At 38.7% G+C, this 22,248-nt stretch overlaps 1 protein-coding gene across 1 annotated transcript in view; it reads left to right on the top strand.

The window, feature by feature from the left end:
- Window positions 1-22,248, top strand: part of SUCLG2 (succinate-CoA ligase GDP-forming subunit beta) — a 350,518-nt gene that overhangs the window by 316,362 nt on the left and 11,908 nt on the right. Inside the window, exon 10 of the mRNA XM_007500056.3 lies at window positions 7,687-7,807. Coding sequence (XP_007500118.1) covers window positions 7,687-7,807 — 121 coding nt within the window. The remainder of the gene's footprint in view (window positions 1-7,686; window positions 7,808-22,248) is intronic.

Genomic DNA, 22,248 nt, shown 5'->3' with positions numbered 1-22,248 from the left:
GATTACAAATGAAAAAAGGTCAAGGCCAGTAAAGAGACTAATGTAGTGGGTGATGTTTGCTAGGGCAAGAATCATGAAAAGTAGCAATACGTTTAGAGGCAAAGTGGGATATCAGATACAATGCTGGGCTTTGAGTCAGGTAGAGCTGAATTTGAAATCAGCTTCCGATATTTACCAGCTGAGCAATTAACTTTTCAGGTTTCAACTTCAGTTTCCTTAACTGTAGATGAAGTAATTTCGTCATCATCATCATCATCTTCATCATCATCATCATCATCTTTACCACACAAGGTTATCCTGAGGGTCAGATAAGATAATCTATGCAATGTATTGTGGCTCATAGATAGCATGTGAACTGGGAGTCAGGAAGATGGCTTTTCCTGGACCACCCACTTAACTCTATTTGAAACCTCAGTTCCTTCATCTGGAAAATGATCTGGAGAAGGAAATGGTAGATCACTCCAGTATCTCTGCCAAAAAAACAAACAAACCCTACATGGAGTCATGAAATGACTGAACTATACAACATGTAATGCATATTGCAAACCTTGAAGTGTTATTTACTCTAATTGCTATTTTTATTATTGTTGGGTAGTGAATATATATCTTTTTTAAATGACACATCTTCTTATTCATACTTTACAGAACTGTACCTGAAGGATGGAATGGGGGGGGGGGGATATATATGTTCTGGATCTTTTTTTTTGTTATTCATGTAACATTTAAAAAATGTAATACTTAAATAAAAATAATCAGTATAGTTACAATTAATATCATAGATCTAGAGCTGGAAAGGATCACAGAAGTCATTTAACCTATGGTTTTCATTGGACTAATGAGGTTAAGTGATTTACCCATGATCATACAGATAATAAGAAACAGAGCCAAGATTTGAACTCAAGTTCTTTAATTGTTAGTTCAATTGCTAATTTTAAAAAACCAAATATCATTATTTGATTAAAATCATTGGGCAGAAAATAACCTAGTTTTCAAAAATCTATATTTATTTTGTGAGACTTGAATCCGTCACAGTCTTAAGACCATCTGGAAGCCCCTTGAGGATTATTTGTGCTTCAGATCATGTTCTGTTTGGGGTGAGGAGCCTCAGAGCCCCGGACCTCCTTCTGTCACCCCTAGATGTGTGAGCTTTACTTTTCTGAAAGTATAAGTAGCAATACTTGTGAATCTCACTGGGGACTTTGAGAAGAAAGAAGAGGAAGGCTGCTGCTCTTAAAGCACTAAGAAATCTCTCGGGAGATTCTCTAGAAACTGAAATTGAGCACAGTCCTTTTCTATATTTTGTTTGCCAGGAAGAAAAAACTGCATTGAGAATTGTTATTAGTGTTTGTAATAATGAATGAACATAACCCACATTGAAAACTTGACGTGTTTTATAAATGCTAAATAATAATAATAATGTCATGAGACCTTCCTTTTTAAACTGTCTTAATTTCATTCTCAGTTTGAGATTGCAGATTACAGTAGTTAATTATAGAAACTGGCCCAGAGTGAAACCTTAAATCAGATTTCCATTAAAGTGCATGACTGCGGCAAATTGCTTTATGGTGGTGGGAAGGAATGCAATAATATTGAGTATGGTTGGTTACCACTCCCACCTCCCAATTTTCCTTCTGGTGTTCTGTAGTACTGACCCTTCTGTACTGTAGAATTATCCCCTGTATTTCTTAATTCCTGCTCAGCCCTGCCTACATTGCCAACAAAATTAGTTCGACTACTCTCACTTCTCTAGACACTCTGTTTAATAAACTGAACTTTCATTCTAAGTTCGCGTATACACTGTCCTCTTTTTTTCAACCTACAGTTTAAGAGGCTTGGTACCTCATGGCCATGTGCCATATTCAGATGATAACTATTAGGTTTTCCCCACTAGCTCTGGGGCAGATTCCAAAAACTAGCCTTAATTTTCTTCTAGTGCCTCGTTTCCCATCTGTCTTCACTTTTATAGAATCTCAGATAGAAGGCATCTCAGAAGTCATCTAGTACAACCTGTCCCCAATTGAATTCAAATCCAAAAATTGTCATTACTATCTTTTGTTTTCACCTCACCTTCATTTCCAAATATATCCTAACCACCTGTCTTAGCCATAGTACCACCCCTTAGATCAAAAAAGAGAAGAAAGAAATTAGCACAAACTAGTCATGTCAACTGAGTCTGCCAGCATATGCATTTTTTCACGCATGTGGCCTCCCCACCTCTACAAAGATGGAAGGGAAACAGTTTCTTACCTCTTCACAACCAGTTTCAGTCATTTTATTTATACAACATTCAGTTTCTGGGTTTTTGATCATCTTTCCATTGCCATCATCATAAACATTATGAACAATATTTCTCTGGTTTTCCTTACTTCACTTTGCATCAGTTCATAAAAGTATTCCCATGTTTCTTTGTATTTTGACATCATTATTTACATTACCAATGTATTCCATCATGTCCATTGAATTTTATTTTATCAAGAAAAACAATTAAGTAAAACTAACAAAAATATATTATTATATAGTGATGCAACATGCTGCACCCACGTTCCCTTCCTTTGGGTCAAAAGGATGGGAAAGGGACAAACAACAGAAAAGAAGAAAAATATATATATGTTAAAATAACAATGTAGGTTTATTAAATCCTGCTTCTGATCCCTGTAACCTTGAGCAAATTGCTTAGTCTCCCTAACTCCGTCTCACCTTATCTATAAAGTGAGAGATTTGGACTACATGGCCCTCAAACTTCCTTCTAGATCTGAAATTTCTTATTCTTACACTTTGAGTAACAAATTTGTCTCACATATTTCAGATACCAAGAGAGGAGAAAAAATATTCCACGTGAGGATTCAATAATTCTAAAACTTACAAGCATAGGCATGAAAGTGATAAGCAACCCAATATTTAGCAAGGTCTCAATGTATAGTAAGCACTTAATAATTGCATTTTCATTCAGTCAATTAAAATTCATTCATTCATTCATTCATTCATTCATGGAACCTACTTAGCTTTAGGAATTAAAGGCAATTCCCTGATACACACAAACGGTGAATTTGGGCCCTGGTGGATTCAACAGAACAAAGCTGTACTACAAAGATCTGGTTATACTTGCTATCATCAGAAATAGGAGAAAGTGTCCTCTTATTCCTGCTACAGTGATAGGCAGAGTGGGAGGCTGGTTCTCTTTTGACTCTTCAAGAGTTTCCATATCACTTCCTTTACTGGGCTCAGCTTTATAGGATCCTAAAAGGCTATCTTTTGTAGATGCTAGTGTGCTAAATGTCCTGAAATGCCCTATGGCTTGGGAAAGCCACCCAAACTAGTGAACCCTCAGCCTCAAAAATGAGGAAGGACGGAACCCTGCTTTTGAGCACTATCAAATTGTTATTATTATTTCTCAAGGACAAAGACTGATACATTTATCCCCAGAACCAAGCACATTGTCTGGTATGTTTTATAATTTTTTAAATCAATTGATTTAGTGGATCTAGGAGATACAGCCATCAATTCAGCTGGATCAATGATATAGTACAAAGGATGCAGGACTTAGAGCCAGCAGAGCCAGTAATTTAGGTCCTGCTTCCAAATATATACTTGTTGAATGACCTTGGGCAAGTCACTTCAACTTTGGGAATATTCATACCTCACCTACCCTCTCTCAAGTACTGTTTCTGCTAAGGGTACAACATCTTTCTAATCTAGCTTGGACTAATCCACCTCACCCTGCATAGCCAGTCAGTTGTCATATTTTATCACTTATATCTCCACAATGACTCTCACATTCTCTCCCCGTCTTTCTACTCACATTGTCACAACCATGGTCCTCATTACCTCTCACCTGACATATTTTTTTCATTTAATAATGCTTTATTTTTCTACTTACATATAAAAATAATTGTTGGTGTTCATTTTGTTTTCTTTTTCTCTTTTAATCCTTCTTTCTTAGAATCAATACTGTGTATTGGTTTAATTGCATAGCAGCAACATGGGCTAGGCAATAGGGATTAAGTGACTTGGCCAGGATCATAAAGCTAGGACATGTACGACAACAGATTTGAATGGTGTTCATTTTTTTAAAACCTTAAAATCAATATTATGTATTGGTTCCAAGGCAGAAGAGTGGTAAGGTCTAGGAAATGGGGGTTAAGTGACTTGTCCAGGGTCACACATCTAGAAGATGTGTATGATGTCAAATTTGAACTTAGGACCTCACATCAATAGGCCTGACTCTCAATCCACTGAGATACCCAGCTGACCCCTGAATGGTGTTTATTTTCTAACATTTTTTGTCCCACATTCTCTCTCTACCTCCATCCCCTAAAATGGACCTCAGTGGAGCAAAAAAACAAAACAAAACAAAACAAAAAACATGTATTAAGCATCTACTCTATGTAAGGCTTTTCTCTAGGCACTGGCAATACCAATAAAAAGAAGGGAACAATCCCTCATCTCAAGAAGCTTACATTCTAAGTGCAGTAATATGTCTAGCATGTACTTTATAGTGTTTCCAGGAAGACCGAATGGCATAATTTATAAAATGTGCTTTATAAGCCTTAAAGTGCTAAATAAATGTCATCCAGTGATAGTGTTATTAAATATCCTTTTTTTAATGTGCTTGAGTCTGACCTGAAGGTTTGTAGCATTTAGCAACAGTCATTAGGGAGAGAAAGAATGAACTTCTGTTAACTAAGGGCATTCGTGGCGATGGAGACATGGTAATGGGAACCTTCATTTTCTGAGCTCTTCTCAGCCTCTAATTAAATTGGAAAATAATACTCATTGCCCATTACTCTTATGAAATACCATTATGTGCAACTTCTCATCCAAATTCATTTTTCTTTTGTTATTAGAATTTAACCTGTAAATAGGTTAGCAGCCCTTTAGAACACAAACATCTTCCATTGATCTTAAATGTATTTTGTACAGTTCACTTGCTCTATTAGACTAATGAGACTCGATGACGGTAAGCTTTGTATTTGTGGATGCCTTGCAATTAATGTAATATAATTTAATTGTAACTTAGATGTAAGCTTTTCAATTCCCAGCCCTTGATGAATAGCCTTTTTTTCTGTGGGTTTTATCAATTAATCTGTATAATGAATTCTCTTCATTACCTAGTTCTTCATGTTAATTACAAAGGATTTTCTTATATCTATTCATCAAGTCAGAACAAGTACACTTTTCGGCCCACACGCCTTTGAATATGGAATATGTACAAATAGGTGACGGCTTAGGGATGGCTTTACATTTCTAAAAAATTCTAATCAATTGATATCCACTGTGACATTCTCACAGTGGATATCAATTCGCACCTTTTTCTCGAGAGGTCATCTCAATGTAGATGTTGTTAGCCTAATATATTTAACAGGCTTCTATCTTGTCATAAAACAAACTATCAATATAAGCTATCAGAGCAGCATCTAACATGCAGACCCCTTTGCATCTGTGGGGGGGAGTTACTTTAGAGATTAAATCCCATCAAGTCACAAATGTTGATTAAGCCTTTTTGACTGGCATGATACTCCGGAGGCTGCATAGTATGAGACAGTTTCTTCCTTTAAGGAATTTACAGTGTGGTTAAAGACCCCAGATAGCATCACATGGAAAGTTAAGGGCCAGTATGCAGTTTAACTGATTGGCATAAAGGAATTTTACCCATGAGGGCTGAAAGAACTAGCAGATGTGACTGATCACTAAGTTACTGACTGTGATCTTTGAAAGTCTGTGGAAAACTAGAGAAGTGGCATATTGGAAAAGGGCATAGCTCTGAATCTTGCAAAATAGGGATGAGAGCTGGGCCTGTAAAGGAATGAGGTCAATGAGCAATTCTAGCAATGTTCTGGAGCACAGGTGACAAAAACGTAGTAGGTCACATGCTCAACACATTCCTAAATGTGGCCAAAATTAGATTAGGATGTAATTGGGAAATATCTAACAAAATAAATAAAAATAGAATAAAATATCGATACTATTGCATTTTAAAGCTGACAGTATTGAGCCCAGAGGGATCTGTATGAATGGATTCCTGGCCCCCATTTCTACTTGAGTTTCTTACCACTTTTCTAGACTGTGATGTTAAAGGGTGGTTAGTGAATGGAAGCAGTGAAGTGATTCATCAGATAGAGCTCTGAGCCCCAGCCTCAGATACTTGGTGGCTGTGTGGCCCTGGGCAAATCACTTAACCCTATTAGCCTCAGTTTCATCATTTACAAAATAAACTAGAGATGGAAATGAGAAACTACTGGGGTATCTTTAAAAAGAAAACTCAAAATGGAGTCATGCCTGAAAAACAACTGAACAAACAGTCAGAAAAAGACCTGAGAATATTTTACCTGGAAAAGAAAAGACTTGAGGAAGACATAACAGCTCTCTTCAAGAATTTGCAAGCTGGTCTGCAAAACGAGGATCGCATTTGATCTGCTTGGCCTCAAGGTGCACAACTATAAGCAGTGAGTGGCCACTGCAGAAAGACATAATTCCTTAATTGAAGGCCTCAGTTCTTAACGAATAGAACTGTCCAAATGTGCTATGGCCTATTTCCAGAGATAGTGGATTAACTCTCCTGGGATTTCTTCTTTTAGAAGAAGCTAGATTTCTACTCTTTGGAGATGTTATAAAGGGGATTACTACATAGAGATAGGTTAGATTAAATTGTCTGTGAGAACCTTTTCTACTCTGAACTACTGTGATTAACAATTCAAGACAAAAATAGAAGCGATGTCAAAGGAAGTGGATAATTAACTTATAAATAACTGGTAAAGACACTAAGTGCTATAGGAAGAGAAAGACATCACGTTAGGCAAGAGTAATATGTGCTTTTGCATTAATATATGAAAGAGAGTCAGTTGCTAAGGTGAATATTTCATAGAGATTGCCCATAATGTATATTACTATGTATATTGCTTACTAAAACTATTTATATGATGTAGTACTCATTCAAATGGTAAAAATTTAACAATATTCTTATTTGAAATAAAAATAAAACTATCAAATATATGTAATACTATTATTTTATAATGGTATATATTTATATTCTATAAGTGTATATATATTATCATAAAAGGATTCTCAGGTGAAGTTATATATATACACACATGCATTTATATATGTAATATATATATATATATATTTACATACACAAATATGTATACATATGCTATTACCAGGACAAAATTATATATAGTATCTTGTTCAATGTCATTTTTCATGAATACCTTTTTTAAAAGAAAATTTCGTTTAGAATATTTTCCCATAGTTACGTGATTTATAAACCTCCCTTCCTCCACTTTTTCCTCACCCCCTCCCAGAGCCGACAAGCAGTTCCACTAGGTTATCCATGTATCATTGTTCAAAACCTATTTCCATGTTACTTGTATTTGTAGTAGAGTGATCTTTTAACATCAAAACCCTAATCACATCCCTGTCTCACTATGTGATAGATCATTTATTTTTCTAATGCATTTCTGCACCCACAGTTCTTTCTCTGGATGTAAGTAGTTCTTTCTCCTAATTCCTCTGGGTTGTCCTGGGTCCTTACATTGCTGCTGATAGAAGTCTATTACAGTTGATTGTGCCTCTGTGTATCAGTCTCTGTGTACAACCTTCTCCTGGTCATGAATACCTTTCGATGGTGACCGTAGCATTATTTCCCATTCCTTTCAATTAGTTAACACCCTTTTTATTCCTCTTTAGGTTGAAGCGATCCTGGTCAATATTTTTGGTGGAATTGTAAACTGTGCTATCATTGCCAACGGTATTACCCGGGCATGCCGAGAGCTTGAACTAAAGGTGCCCCTAGTGGTACGACTCGAAGGTAAGTTATAAACCTTTTGAAATTGACATTACCTCCAGTATAATTCCCCAAGGGTTATTTATTAAAGTTCAAAATAAAATCAGAATTCAGTATGGGCTAAAAAATGACTTAAATATCAAGTTTCATCATAAACAAATATACAACACGGTCATCAATCTTGTATACTTGTTCTCTTCCTCCTCCCCTATCTATAGCACCTTCCCAATCCAATGCAACAGAACCCCAAAGAATAAAAATTGCCAATCTCCCATTATGAAGCTATTATGATCTCAAAATTGCCAAAGAATAGACTGAATCCATATTTTCAACAGTGATCTTGGTTTCTTTAGATTTAAAAAAAAAATCAGCTTTCCTCTGGTATCCTAAGAGAAATACTTTGAGGAAGCACCCTACTGTCAAAGTAGTACTGTCAAAGAAGAGATATTTAGACACACTTGTGGGAGCTGGATAAAGCTACTTCCTTAAGGTTATCCACTCCTGCTAATGACAACTTCCTGTCGCCATGTTCTGGACATGACAGTTACTTGGCTAATCTCCTCCCTAGCCTGGACGTGGTGACTTGTCAAATTGGAAGGAAGACGAGTGAAGAATTCCCTCTTTCAAAACTCTATGAAAAATATTTTCAAAATGCTTTATCGTATTAGTAGTATTTGGTATGTTCTTTTAATTATAGTTATTATTCCAATTGGATCTTTATGGTTTGTTTGTTTTGACAACTTCTGTGTTCATGTAGTTGCTGAAGCATGTGAAGCATGTATCCCTAGGCCAAGATGATCTCATTTAACATCTCCTACTTTGCTGCTCTCACCATGTCAGCTAGCTCCAGGGAGGGGAATAGAGTCTGTCATAATATTGAGAAACTTTCCAACTCTGAATCTATTATACAGTTTTGTTCATCCTTATTCAGCTCATGTGGTCCCATGAAGCCCTTCCTGACAAATATCTCACCCAAACCAAGAAAGAGGGGATCTTTCGCTCTTCCAGTTTCTCAAAGCTCTCTGCTTTTATGTTATTCTCCCTTGTATCATGGCTATTTATGTCTCCCAACAAGCATTTATTAAAACTTACTGTATGTACATCAATACACACATACGTACACATATATGTATAATAGTATATATGAATACTGCTATTATTTCATAAATATTTGTAATGCTAGTCATAAAACAGTGCAAAATGAGTGGGGAGGAAGGCAAAAAATCCTTTCTCAAGGAGCTCACATTCTAATGGGAGAGAAAGCATGTAAATACTTTGATAAGATGAATAATAATCGCATTTAGGTGGCACCAACTATGTGCCAACCCCAATAATAGTCAATTTATAAATATCATCTCATTTGAGCCTCACAAAAACTCTGGAATTAGGTGCTATTATTATCCTCATTTTACAGTTGAGGAAATTGAAGTGAACAGAGGTTAAGTGTATAATGAATCAAAATTAATCTTGGAGACTTTATACTAAACTTAGACTAACTTCCCAAAGTCTTCAACCACATGCTTCCCCAGAGCCTAGATCCCCATGGGCTCTACTCCATTTCACAAGCAGGGGTCAGGGAGCCCAGCTACCCACATGGTCCGGCCAGTCTAATTAAGGCTGTATAAGGAGTAGGCTTGAGTTCAGGAAGGGACCAGAGCCAAAGAGACCGAGGTCCCTCATTCCTAGCCCAGCATGGTGAGCCTGCTACGCCGCTTGCCAGAGATGGCTTGCATAAAGAAGCACCAGCCCACCAGCAAGAGAGCTCCTTTCCCAAGCCTAAAAAATGCCAGAGAGAGAGTCCTCTGCTTCACACACTGGCTTTTTAAGCTCAGTCTAAATTCTTCCCCTAAGATTTTCTAATTGTCCAGAGTTTCAATTCAGTCTCTATGCATCACCTCCCTTGACTTCCACTGGTCAAGAATTTCTCCTGCCATGCTGGCAAATGAAGACACATGACTCTATGACCCCTATTAGATGAGACTTCCAGGACTGGACTGGATGGGAGATCCTCTAGATATTTAATTCACACAAACAATTGGCCCAAGGTCACTCAGCTACTAAGTGTTTTGAGGCTGAATTTGAACTCAGCTCTTCCTGACTCCAAACCCAATGTTCCATCCCATGCATCATCTACTTTGCTCATGTATGTACATACATATAATACATATAGCCATATATGTGCATGTATACATATGTGTAAGAAGATTAGAACATATATACATCTACATATGTGTAAGAAGACTGGACAGGTAGACAAGGATCATGTTAAAGGATTTCCCTCTCATTAGATTATCAGTTCCTTGAGAAGAAAGTCTGTGCCATCCCCTCTTTGGCAGAATGGATCATGCACAGAGCAGTAGCTAGGTAGCGCAGTGGATACAGTGCTGGGTCTAGAATCAGGAAAAGCTAAGTTCAAATCTGGCCTCAGACACTAGTTGTGTGACCCTGTTTGCCTCAGTTTCCTCATCTGTAAAGTGAACTGGAGAAGGAAATGGCAATGCATTCTAGGAATTTTGCCAAATATGTTCTCAAAGAGTCCTTGAAACAACTGAAACAATGAAACAAGTGGATTTGAAGTCCAGAAAAACTTTGATTTGATCCTTACATTTGAAATCTGCTGGATTTGTGACTTTGAACAAATCACCATAGCTCTCTGAAACTCAGTTCTCTCCTTTCTATAGTGGAGATAATCGCATGCCCACTGTATAGGGTTATTAGGATGCTCTGTCAGATCTCACAGTGGTTATTAATATTGCTACTGTAGCTTTAAGAACTAATGGAATCTTGCACTTAGTTTAACTGTATTCAACCTGTTAAACAACATAGTTTAAATATGGAGTTTGTTAAATTGTAACTACAAGATCTCAAGGTCTCATAAAGATTCATTAACAGTATCTACAGAGGCATCTGGGTAGCTCAGTGGATACAGAGTCAGAAATAGAGTCAGGAGGTCCTCAGTCCAAATGTGACCTCAGACATTTTCTAGCTCTGTGGCCCTGGGCAAGTCACTTAAGCCTCAATGCCTGGTCCTTACCACTCTTCTGCCTTGGAACCAGTACACAGTACTGATTCTAAGGCAAAAGGTAAGAGTTTAAAACTTTAAATAAAACAAATCACATAAGAATATTTGAAAGTTAAATAAAAAAAGTATTTTGAGGACTTAGATTCTAAGCATTGCTTTAAATGCTTGTGGAATGTGGTGAGTGGGGTGTTGAGGACGGGAATAGTAACAGTTCTAGCAAAGGGGGCAGCTGGGTGGCTCAGTGGATTGAGAGCCAGGTCCAATGATGGGAAGTCTTGGGTTCAAATCTGGTCACATACTTCCTAGCTACATGACCCTAGGCAAGTCACTTAACACACATTGCCCAGCCCTTACTGTTCTTCTGCCTTAGAACCAATACATAGAATTGATTCTAAGACCGAAGAAGGTAAGACTTAAAACAAAACAACTTTACCCCCCCACCACCACCACCATTTTTTTTTTAACTCACCACTTCCTACTCCTGACATTCCTCTGGTAGTGTTTTTTCTCACCTCACTGAAATTAGATCAGATGGAAGAGTACAAAAAGATTTGGGGTGACTAAAAGGCCCAAATCCAGCCTTTCAAAATGTCTCTGTGTTAGGATAACCCACACGAAAACAGAGTGGAGGAGGCTGGCCTACTAGAATTCCATTTGTACCTTTGCCCAACAGAAGTTCCATGATTGTTCCCATAAATCTAACAGATTTGAGGCCTACACAGCAAAGGCTCTTTGCCCACACACAATGTATTAGAAATGTCTTGATGAGAAAAGTTTTAATCAGTCAAATCTGGCTTGATTTAAGGGGATTTTGTGGACAAATCTTTGTTCTCAGCCGTATAATAATTACAAGCTGCTTTACCAGTGGATAAAGCAAGGATTACTCTCCTCTTTGAAAATGGTAACTTTATAATTACATGTATTTACTTGCCTTATCAGAAGAGAACTCACCAGCTGAGATGCGGGATTATTTTTATTTAAAAGGCTCCTGGGTAACTTGAACAACCTCGTATTGGTGGCAGCAAAGGGAGGAGGGGAGTTAACTTTTACAGATGATGCCTTTTGCCAGTGAAATTATTGGGGATGGGTTGTGCTCTTTATTTGAAATTAAGACAAAAGCTGGAGAAAATGCCTAGAGACATCATAATCCTTAAGAATAGTAATAAAAACACGCCAAAAGGTATGAGAGAGCATTTTTGCACATGTGGTGTACAGCTATAGGTTAGCTAAGATTTGGGGTTTCAGATGGCTCCTCTTTTTATGGTTTGGGGCTGAGGCTGATTAACATCATTAAGATGCTTCAAAATAGAAGGTGAGGCAAAGGATAAGAAAGGGAGATTTCCTTTTCATTAGGAGTCACTTTCCCCAGGTTTTCTGTTTACTGAATATGTGGCAAGAAGCCCCTCCCATCTCCAAATGTGTCTGAAAGGAATTTTCTGTCCAAGAGTGACTTTTCATTGATACCTTTTTCAGTCCCTGAAAAGGAGTGATGGATTAAAGCTCATCTTTATTTCTAGGGTCGCTTCTCCTTCCACTACCAAATAGGGATGCTTGATTATAAGCTTTGGCTTCTCTTTTACCTCTCTCTGCCTCCCTGCAAAAAAAATGCAAGCCCCTGGCAGGCAGAGGCTTTTTCACTTTTGTCTTTGTGTCTCCAGTGCCCAGTAGAGTGCCTAAGATATTATTAGTACTTACTAAATGCTATTGATTGATTAATAAGTGAAATTAGGAGCCTTCATGTTCAAGCTAGCTTCCCCAGATTCTCCTTTATACTCCTTCTACACCTTGGAAAGAAGGTCATAGATTAAGAGATGAGAGGTGAGTCTTTTAGAAGATATGAATTCTAATGCCATCACTTAACAAATGAGCGAGCTGAGAGGTTAAATGACTTGCTCAGGGTTACACAGCTAGTAAGGATGTGAAGATTTTGAACTCTGGCCTTTCAAGTCTAATGCTCTTTCCCAGTGATGGTGAACCTATGGTGTGGATGCCAAAGATGGCACACAGAGTACTCTCTGTGAGCACATGACTATCCTTTCTCTCTCTACCCCCAGAGTTCTTTAGTAGAAAGGCAGATGGATTCTGGCAGAGCTGCTCCCTTACCCTTCTCCACCTTGCCTGATGAAATTTTTTCACATCACCCTCCCCTCTGCTCAGCAGCCCAATTGGGCACACAGGGGATAAGGTGGATGACTCACAGAGGGCAAAGCAGAAGGATAGAAGAGCCCTGGACCACTCTTTTCCCACTCTCTGCCCTTGCTGAGGACATTCCTCACATCACCCACCCCTCCACCCAGCAGCCTAATGGGAGTGCTTTTTCCCTCTCCTGTGTGGGGTAAGGAATTGGGGAATGCCCAGCACTCAGTGGGGGGTGGCACAGCACGTGGTCTAGGGATGGGGCCAGGAACTCTATTTCTAAAATCATTGCTCTATCCTCTACACTAAGCAGATGACCTATCATACTCTTCAGATCTCAAATCAAGCCTTCTCTTCCTTCAATAGATTCTTTGATATCCAACTCATTTGTGTTTATTCCTAGTTTGTGAACTGTTAAGGAAAAACCCTTACCTTCTATCTTAGAGTCAATAATAAGCATTAGTTCCAAGGCAGAATAATAATAATATGGGCTAGGCTGTGGGGATTAAGTGATGTGACCAGGGTCACACAGCTAAGAATCCAGATTTCAACCCAGAACCTTCCATCTCCAGGCCTGGCTATCAATCCACTGCATCATCTAGCTGCCCCTAGTGTATAAACTCTTTGAGGCCAGGAATTCTATCTCCCAGATCCTAGCATGGTTTCCTGAAGATGATAGGCAGTTATGAACTAGGAGGTGGAGCATAGGCTATAGAATCAAAAGATTCCTAGTTTCAAATCCTGGTACTGCCAAAAACACTCTGTCATCTTAGGTGGAGTCAATTCAATCAACATGTGTTTTTTTATGTGTGTGTATGTGCCAAGCCCTCTGTTAAACCCTGAAGATAGAAAGACCAAAGGAAAACAATTCCTGCCCTCTGGGAGCTTTCATTCCAACAAGGAGACAATATGTGTTTTCTCTACATACATATATGTATGTACATATATATATTTGCACAGTACGTACATGTATGTATATATATGTGTGTGTATATATATATATATATATATACATGGTTACATATATAAGTATACACACATGCAATATAATCCAACAACCATTTATTAAGCAACTGCTCTGTGTCAGGAACTGTACTAAGTGCTAGTATACAATGAATAAAAAGACAGTTCCTGATCCTAAGGAGCTTGCAATCTAATGAGGCTTAAAAGGAGGCAAGAAAGTAGAGCTGAAGGGCAAAGGGAAAAAGGGGCATCAGGGGGCATCAGGCACAGTGGGAATGCCTTGTTCCTTGGAGCTAAAACTAGGCAGAGGGACAGCTGCAATGTGGAGTAAGCTAAGAGTCCAGCTTCTGCTCTCCATAAAGGAAGGAGTTTGGGAGGAGTTTGATACTCCATCCTCTCTGGCCTCTGATCAGAGGGGAGATGAGACTGAGAAAGGGAGTGTCAATCAAACCTTTAGTTAGCAGCAGGGTGATGAAATTTGAAGTGAAGGTAGAACAACAAATGCAAAACTGTCCATTAAGAAGAAGCTAGATGTAAGGTGAAGTTAGGAAGATTTGAGTTCAAATTCAGCCATAAATACTTACATGACTTTGGGCAAGTAATTTAACTTCTATAGGGATAATAGTAGCACCTACCTTAGAGGGCTGCTATGAAGAACAGAAGAAAGAGCAATTGTAAAGTGCCACAAATATTAGCTATTTATCATCATCAACATACATGTATTCACAAATAAAATGAATGCAAGGCAGTTTTGTAAAGATTGTGGGTTCTGGTATCAGAAAACTTGGGTTCAAACTGTGTTTCTGATGCCTACAACCTGTGTCAACTTAGACAAAACACTTAACCTCCCTAGACCCTGTTTCCTCAGCTATAAAAAGAGATCAATGATTAGACAGCAGCTTTACTTCTTTTTAGCTCTAGATTGAAGATCCTACAACCTACTTTTGCCTCAGTTAAGGAATAAGAATAGTTTAGTCATAAAGACCTGGATTAAAGTCAGGAAATTATGATTATTGTTCAATTGTTTCAATTGTGTCCAACTTTATGACTCCATCTGGGGTTTCTTGGCAAAGATAGTAGAGCGGTTTGGCATTGCCTTCTCCAGTTCATTTGACAGATGAGGAAACTGAGGAAATAGGGTTAAGTGACTTGCCCAGGATCAAACACTAATAAGTGTCTGAAGCCAGATTTGGAGTCAAGAAGCTCTAAGTTGAAATGCTGCCCCAAACACTTATTGATTGGGCAATTCACTTAACCTCTGTTTACCTCCGGTTCCTCATGTGTACAATGGAGATTAGAATAGCACCTATCTCGCCTGCATATTGTGAGGTTCAAATGAGACCATATACCACAAAACAGACTTCAACCTTTAAAAGGCTATGTAAATGTTAGCAGCTTTTATTATTATGTTGTTAGTATGATTAATTCCCCCAGAGCTTGAAGCTCAATCAATATATCTCATGGTAAAATGTTCCAGTCATAAGCCTCAGTCACACTCGTCAGCAGTAGTCCATCTGTGTGCCAGGGGGCCTAAAATGACTGGTGTTTCTTGGGATCTGTCAATCAGCTGGCCACTTGTTTGATAGGCCTGATAAAAAGGTCCACTTTAAACATTTCAGCGCCCATTTTCCCACTAAATAGATAAGCACAGACTTGAGTGGAAGAGAACCCCTGTGAATGGCCCTCTCAGAGCTGAAAAAGGCAAAGGAAAACACAAAAGTAGAGGCACCTTTGGACTTGGGCTGCCACGTCCCATCTTGTTTCCTGTTGAAATAGTTAAGGATAAAAGGTGTTTCTTCAGGTCTTGGATGGAAGGTAGCTTTGCTTCTCTCTCAATCACCACCTCTTCAAAGATGAGACTCCTCTTCTGCTGTCTGAACATCTCTTTTCTGGACCCTGTCCTTGCAGCCTGGCACAGATGGTGGTAGGGATGTTGCATCTAGGAGAAACTGGATCCTGCATCACTGCATGTCTGTTTTCCTTTTTGTAGTGCCATCTCATGACTCCTGCCCCCAAATTTCTCCTGTGGTTTTTGCCATGTTCTTGTTCCATCTCCACCTCACATGGTTCTCCTTCCTTTGCTCTCAATCCATGAGCATAAAGTCATTCTCATGATCTTGGCCTTATTATTTGGAAAATGAAGAAGTCAGAGAAAAGGAACAACTTTTGCTGAAAGTTGGATTTCTATAATGACTGAAAGTTGTTCCCTTTCTCGAATTTCCTCACCTTCCTAATTTTTATTGCTACTATTCTATGCTGGTCTCCTCTTCTCTTTCTGCATCCATTCTCTTCCCACACTTCACTTTCTAAATTCAAAAGGAAAAAGTTGGATTCAATCAATTTCTTTTGTTTGAATTCTTGTCAAACTATATTAGTAATATATATTAAGAAATAATATTAAACATTAATTAAATATTAAAATAAACTAAATTAATTAATATTGAAATATTAAGAAATATGTAATATATTATATAAGAAATATAATACAATAAGAAATTATTAAGAGCTTACTATATGCCAACTTTGTATTAGTATTCTTTTGATGGAAAAATGACCTCATGCCCAACTTTCTCCTTACTCATTATAGGATAGTGTATTCCATTCCTCAAAATTATACCAGCATCTTGACTGGATCAAACCTTTTATATTGCTCAGAAATGAATCCTAGACTGGCCTCTTACCACCTTTATGTCTTTGGATAAGTTATTTAATGTTGATGCCCTACAGTTTCCTCATCTGTAAAATGAGGGGGGTGGAACAGATGTCCTCTGAGGTCCTTTCGAGCTTGAATTCTGTAATTCTCTGAGTCTCTGATAGTTGGATTTGGTCAGTCCATCAAATTCCCTTTGGTGTTGTGCCTTTAACTTGTATATCGGCAAACAGCATGAACAAGAATCGCCAAATTCCACAGTGAGGAGTGACCTCTGAGGTCATTTATTTCAAGCTGATGGTAATCCCTCCTACATGATTCCTAGCAAGTGCTCACCCAGCATCCATCCCTTATCACAGTAAGGAATCTGCTGCCTCCTGAGTCTATCTATCTGTTCCACTCTTTAACACCCTTAAACATGTCATATAAATTTAGTTGTGATGCACTGATGATGTTGATAACTCTATAAGGTAGTATGACATAGTAGTGAGAGAACTAGTACTATAGTAAAGAAGATCTGGGTTCTAGTACCATTTCATGCCCTAGCTGTGTGACCCTGGGCAAGTCACTTCTTTTCCATGCCCTGGAAAATTCTCCAACACTCCAAGTTCTTGTTCTGCATTGTTACAATTAATTCTGTACTGTTCGGTCTGTTCTCATGCTAGTGAAATTATACTTCATTTGAATAAATGGATGAATACATATATACATACATATACAGATTGATATGACATAGATAGTAGATGGATATGTATGTTTGCATGTATGTGTACAAAATCCCATTTAAGTTTCAAAACAATCCTATAAGGTAGGGACTATATTATCCCTTAGCATCATCCAAGATGAGAGTACTGAACTTTACCCAAGATAAAAAGACTTGCTTTGAGTAAAATTGCTGGGAGGTATCTGAAGAAGGATTGAGCCCAGGTTTTCCTGTCTCAGAAGCACACACTAAGACCTCCAAGGAAAATCAATGGTCATCTAATCCAATTCAGTCATTTAACAAATGAGGAAACTGAGGCCTAGGGAAGGTTAGGTGGTCACCCAGGTATAAAGCAAAAAGCCAAGATTCAACTCTCTAAATACAGTCCTCTAATACCGAGGGCTCACCTCTCTGCAGCCATCTCTCCCCTTTACCAAGGTGCCTTTCTTTATAGTCATTTTATTTCTTCCTGGCTCAGGTCCTTCATGCATGTCTTAAAGTTGACAGTCAGGCACCAGAGAGTAAATGATGGCCATGTTGCTTTGTGGGCTGGGTTGGGGGTGGGGAGGAGTAGGAGATTTAAATGCCAACCGCCACGATACTTGGTAACCATGGTCAGATTCACCATGATAATGCAGTCTTGTGAATCTCAGGGTCCTCAACAAATTGGAGATTGCCATGAGTAGGGGCAAGGTTAAAAAAGACGGAAGGGGTCACTTCAGCACCTTATTCCTGTCCAAGTCCAAACATTAAGATATAGGGGTTCAAGCTCAAGAATGGAACTAAGGAAGACCCAGCTGCACTAGTCTAGCCATTACCTTCAACACTATACCTGTGTGTGTGTAGAAGGCATTCAGAGCATGTGAGCAGCTAATCTCAGCACCCTGAAAACAACCAGGCTTCCTTCTTTCTACACATATAAACATGTCTATATTTCTAAGCCTGAACACACTCCATAGGAAAAAAAAATATGAGACTAGGACAGGTAACATCTCATTCTCAGAAAGTATCTCAGGCTTTTGAACAGCTAAAGAATCTGATGAGGTGATAGAATTATAGCTGCTTTGAGCTAAAAGAGATATTCAAGATGATTTGTTCCAGGAATTACCAACCTTTTTAATTGCCTGTTCCCCTTAGCTTTTGGTAAATCTTTCTATAATCCCTATGCAATACAGAAAAAGAAATACATTGTAGAGGTTATCATGAACAGGCCAGTTCTTTATTACCTATATTCCCCCACCCCCAGCTTCTTTTATCCATTAGGGATATGCATGCTCCAGATTGGAAATTGGACCTCTTTATTTTACAAATGAAGAAACTAAGGCCTATTATTATTCTAAGCTGAAGATAGCAAATCTCCCCCAAGATAAAGAGACTTGCTCTGAGTCAAACAGCTAGGAGAGTGATGGTGAACCTTTTAGAGACTGAGTGCCCAAACTTAAACCTTCACACCACTGGTGAATCCTATGCCTTACCCCAGAGAGGGGAGGAAATTCTTCCATTGGGCTACTGGGCAGAGGGGTGATGATGGGAAAATTGTCCTCAGACGTGCCTGGAGAGGGGAATGCAGCCCCCTCCAGGATGATCTGGCACATGTGCCACAGATTTGCCAACATGGAGCTAGGAAGTATTTTTGAAAAGGGGCTTGAGCCCAGGTCATCCTGCCTCAGAAGCACATATGAGACCTTGTGAGATAAAATGACTTGCCTAAAGTAACAAGAAACAGAGGTTATAAATGGCTAAATTAGAATTCAAATTCAGGTCTTCTGATTCCAAATATAGAATTCTTTTTTATATAACCCATCCTCCCACTCTGCCACCAATCACCCATTAAAATGATAAAAAAAAAATAAACGTTTTAAAATAGGCTAAAGGAGTATGTAAAAGCAACTTGAAGGAGTTCCTTGAAGTGACTACATTTCAAATCTCAGGTTTTGCTGCAAAATATTTGCTAAAAAAATTACTTTAAAATTTTTAAAAGTAAATTACTTATTAAACATTTTCAACCAAAATAAAAAAGAAGATACCATAATGAGAAACTCTTTAATGGTAGCTTTAATTTTTTTTTTCTCAACCCTGCTTTCCCCAAAGAAAGGTGTTCCCACTCCCTGTGCAGAAGGTTAGCCTTAGGAGGGTACCTTTCATAAAAGAAAACCCCATGATTTTTTTCTCTTTTCATCATTCTAGCTGGGATTAATGAGAGTCAAGATCAGATTACATTAAGAAATTAACTGTGAATCTCTGTTTACAGTTCTCTGACACCACCCAGTGGTAGGAGGTTAGTGGTAAATCTTTCTCTCAGAAGAAGTTGGGGGTAGGGGAAGAATTTCTTTTTTTATTTCATTTTCTCTGGCAATAGGGTATGATTTCATTTTGAAATCTGTTTCCCTTTGATTCCAAATGCATTAGCATATATAAAGTGGTTAGAGAGCCGACTGAGGGACTCCTCCTTTTCAGGAGCTCTCTGTGGGTCATCTGATATGGGGAAATGTCTGAAACCCTCCACCCCACCCCATTCAAGATCATCCATTACCTCTGCAGGTGCTTATTAACCTTGGCCTTGTGTAACCTCATTAAGAGGCAATTCAGCACTTAATAAATATTAGAATGTGTCCACAGAATCATTTAGAAATGGGAAGGAGATCAATTTCCTTTGTAATTGTGTACGTAGGCATAAACACTCTCTTTGGAGCCCTGAATTCCATGTTGGAGGCTGAAGCAGCTGTTGATGACTGGCTTCTATTCAGATCTACAAGGAAAGAAAAAAAAAGCCACCTGCTGATTAGAGAAAGAACTTACTTTTAACTCCCCGATCATTATATTTTTCCTTCTCAAACAAACAAGCATTTTGCCCAAGGCATCCTCCGTCTCCCGTTCTTGTCCATTTCTCTTTCTTCTGATTTCATCTTGGCTCTTCATGCATTCTACCCATCCCCATTGCCCTCCTTGGTGTTCATCAAGCAGACTGCTTCGGGGAGGGGATGACAGTGATGTCACAGAGTGCTGGATGTAGATACCTGGAAGGCACCTGAAGTCTGATAGCTGGATCGTAGATTTAGAGTTGGGATGGACCTTAGAAATCATCTAGTCAAAACACATCATTTTGTATGTGAGTAACTGAGGCACAGGGAGTTGAAGTGACTTGTCGAAGGTCACACAGGTATTCAGAAGCAGAAATAGTCTTTAAATATTTACGTCTAGGAAGTATTCTACACATACAGCTAACATAAGCAGCTAATCCCCAGCCCCTGCAAACAACCTGGCTTACTTATTTCTAAACATGTCCTCTGACTCTATCAGACCATATTACCTCTTCAATATTTCTCTTACTAGCTGCAGGAATAGGGACAAGTCACTTAACCTTTATGAGCCTCAGTTTCCCCATCTGTAAAATAAAAATAACAGTGTTTGAAATAGGATTCTAGAGTTAGGGCTAAAAGGTACCTTAGAGGTCATCTAAGCCTACTCTTTGAAATAGACTTTTAGAAGGTAGCTGTGAGAAAAATACTTTGTAAATCTTGCCTTAAAAAACGTGTGTTGTTCTTTTCAGCAAGGAGAAGAGTTTGGGGTCATCTCTCCCAATCTCTGACTCTCTTGTTGCCTCTCTAGAAGAAAAGGACCACAAGTCCCCCAGGGGAGCACTGCTAAGGCTGCAAAAGCAGGCAGACTCCCAAAAGGATCTCGCTTATTGAGGAGTACAAACCTTCATCTTGTCAGGTTGCCTTATGCAAGCTTTGCCATATTTCTTCTTACAGTTCTCTTACCAAGACTCAGAGCCAAAGTTGTAAATCTCACAGAAAGCCACCCAGCTTGGACCATGTCTGCTGCCTACTTGCTAATTACGGGTGTAATTAAACTAAAACTGCCAATGGAATTATAGTTCATTTAAGCAAGTCCCAGAATTATGAAGCAATTAGACACTTTGACATGGCAGTAAAATGAGTAGTTGGGTGGGGTGAGGGGTAGGTACAGGTAGCTTTTGGAAGAGGAGACCACGGGTATTGTTTAAGACAATATTCCAGTCAGCCCTCTCTGCCCTCATTAGAATAGGCAGGCCCTGTGCATCATGGGTAGCAAAAAACACCTGCCGGTAGCTTTTGGAATAGTCACTACTTAATGCCTCCTGTAAAGACAGGCTCAGATAATCAAAGGAGATTCCAAGGAGGTTCAGAGAAGAAGGTTGCCTTTTAAAATGGCCTTTAGTTTTCTGTTCATTTTCTATTCCCTTAAAAAGGGAGAGCTTTGGAGTCAAAGGGAAATTAGGTGGCCCCAGTGAATAGAGCACTAGGCTTGGAATCAGGAAGACTGATTTTCATGAGTTCAAATATGGCCTCATACACTTCCCAACTGTGTGACTCTGGGCAAGTCACTTAACCTTGTTTGGTTCTGTTCTTCATGTGTTAAAAATGATTTGGAAAAGCAAATTGCAAACCACTCCAGTATCATTACCAAGAAAACCTCAAAATTGGGTCATGGAGAGTCAGTCATTCCTAAAATGACTTAACAACATCAAATTTGGGGTCCATGCTCTCCAAAGGTCTGCCATCTCTTTGTGTTCATTGAATTACAACTGAAATTAATGTTCTAAGATTCTAATAATTCATATCTTTGGAGCATTCAGTCATTCATAAAACCTTTACCTTGCAATCGCCCATAGCAATTACCCATAGCACTGGCTCCATTTTACAGATGAAAAAAGTAAGGTTTATTACAGAGTTAAAGAGACTTAGGATCGATCAGAAGATCCCAGGTAGAAGAGGGCATTGCTTGATTGACTCAGAGTAAGAAATATTTGAGTTCAAATCTTGCCTCAGATGCTTCCCTCTCTCAGTTTTAGTTTCTTCAGCCGTAGAAAAAGGAGACAGAACTTGATGGCTTCAAAGGCCCCTTACAATTCTAGGTCTATGAAACCTAAAGAAATTAAGTGGCTCAGCTGGTAAAAGGCAGTACCAAACTAGCATTCAAACAGAGAACACAGTGATAAAATCAGA

Source organism: Monodelphis domestica, chromosome 7 (genome assembly GCF_027887165.1).
Source record: "Monodelphis domestica isolate mMonDom1 chromosome 7, mMonDom1.pri, whole genome shotgun sequence".
Lineage (NCBI taxonomy): Eukaryota > Metazoa > Chordata > Mammalia > Didelphimorphia > Didelphidae > Monodelphis > Monodelphis domestica.
Note: the sequence above shows the minus strand (reverse complement) of the source record. Positions and strands in the feature narration are given on the sequence as shown.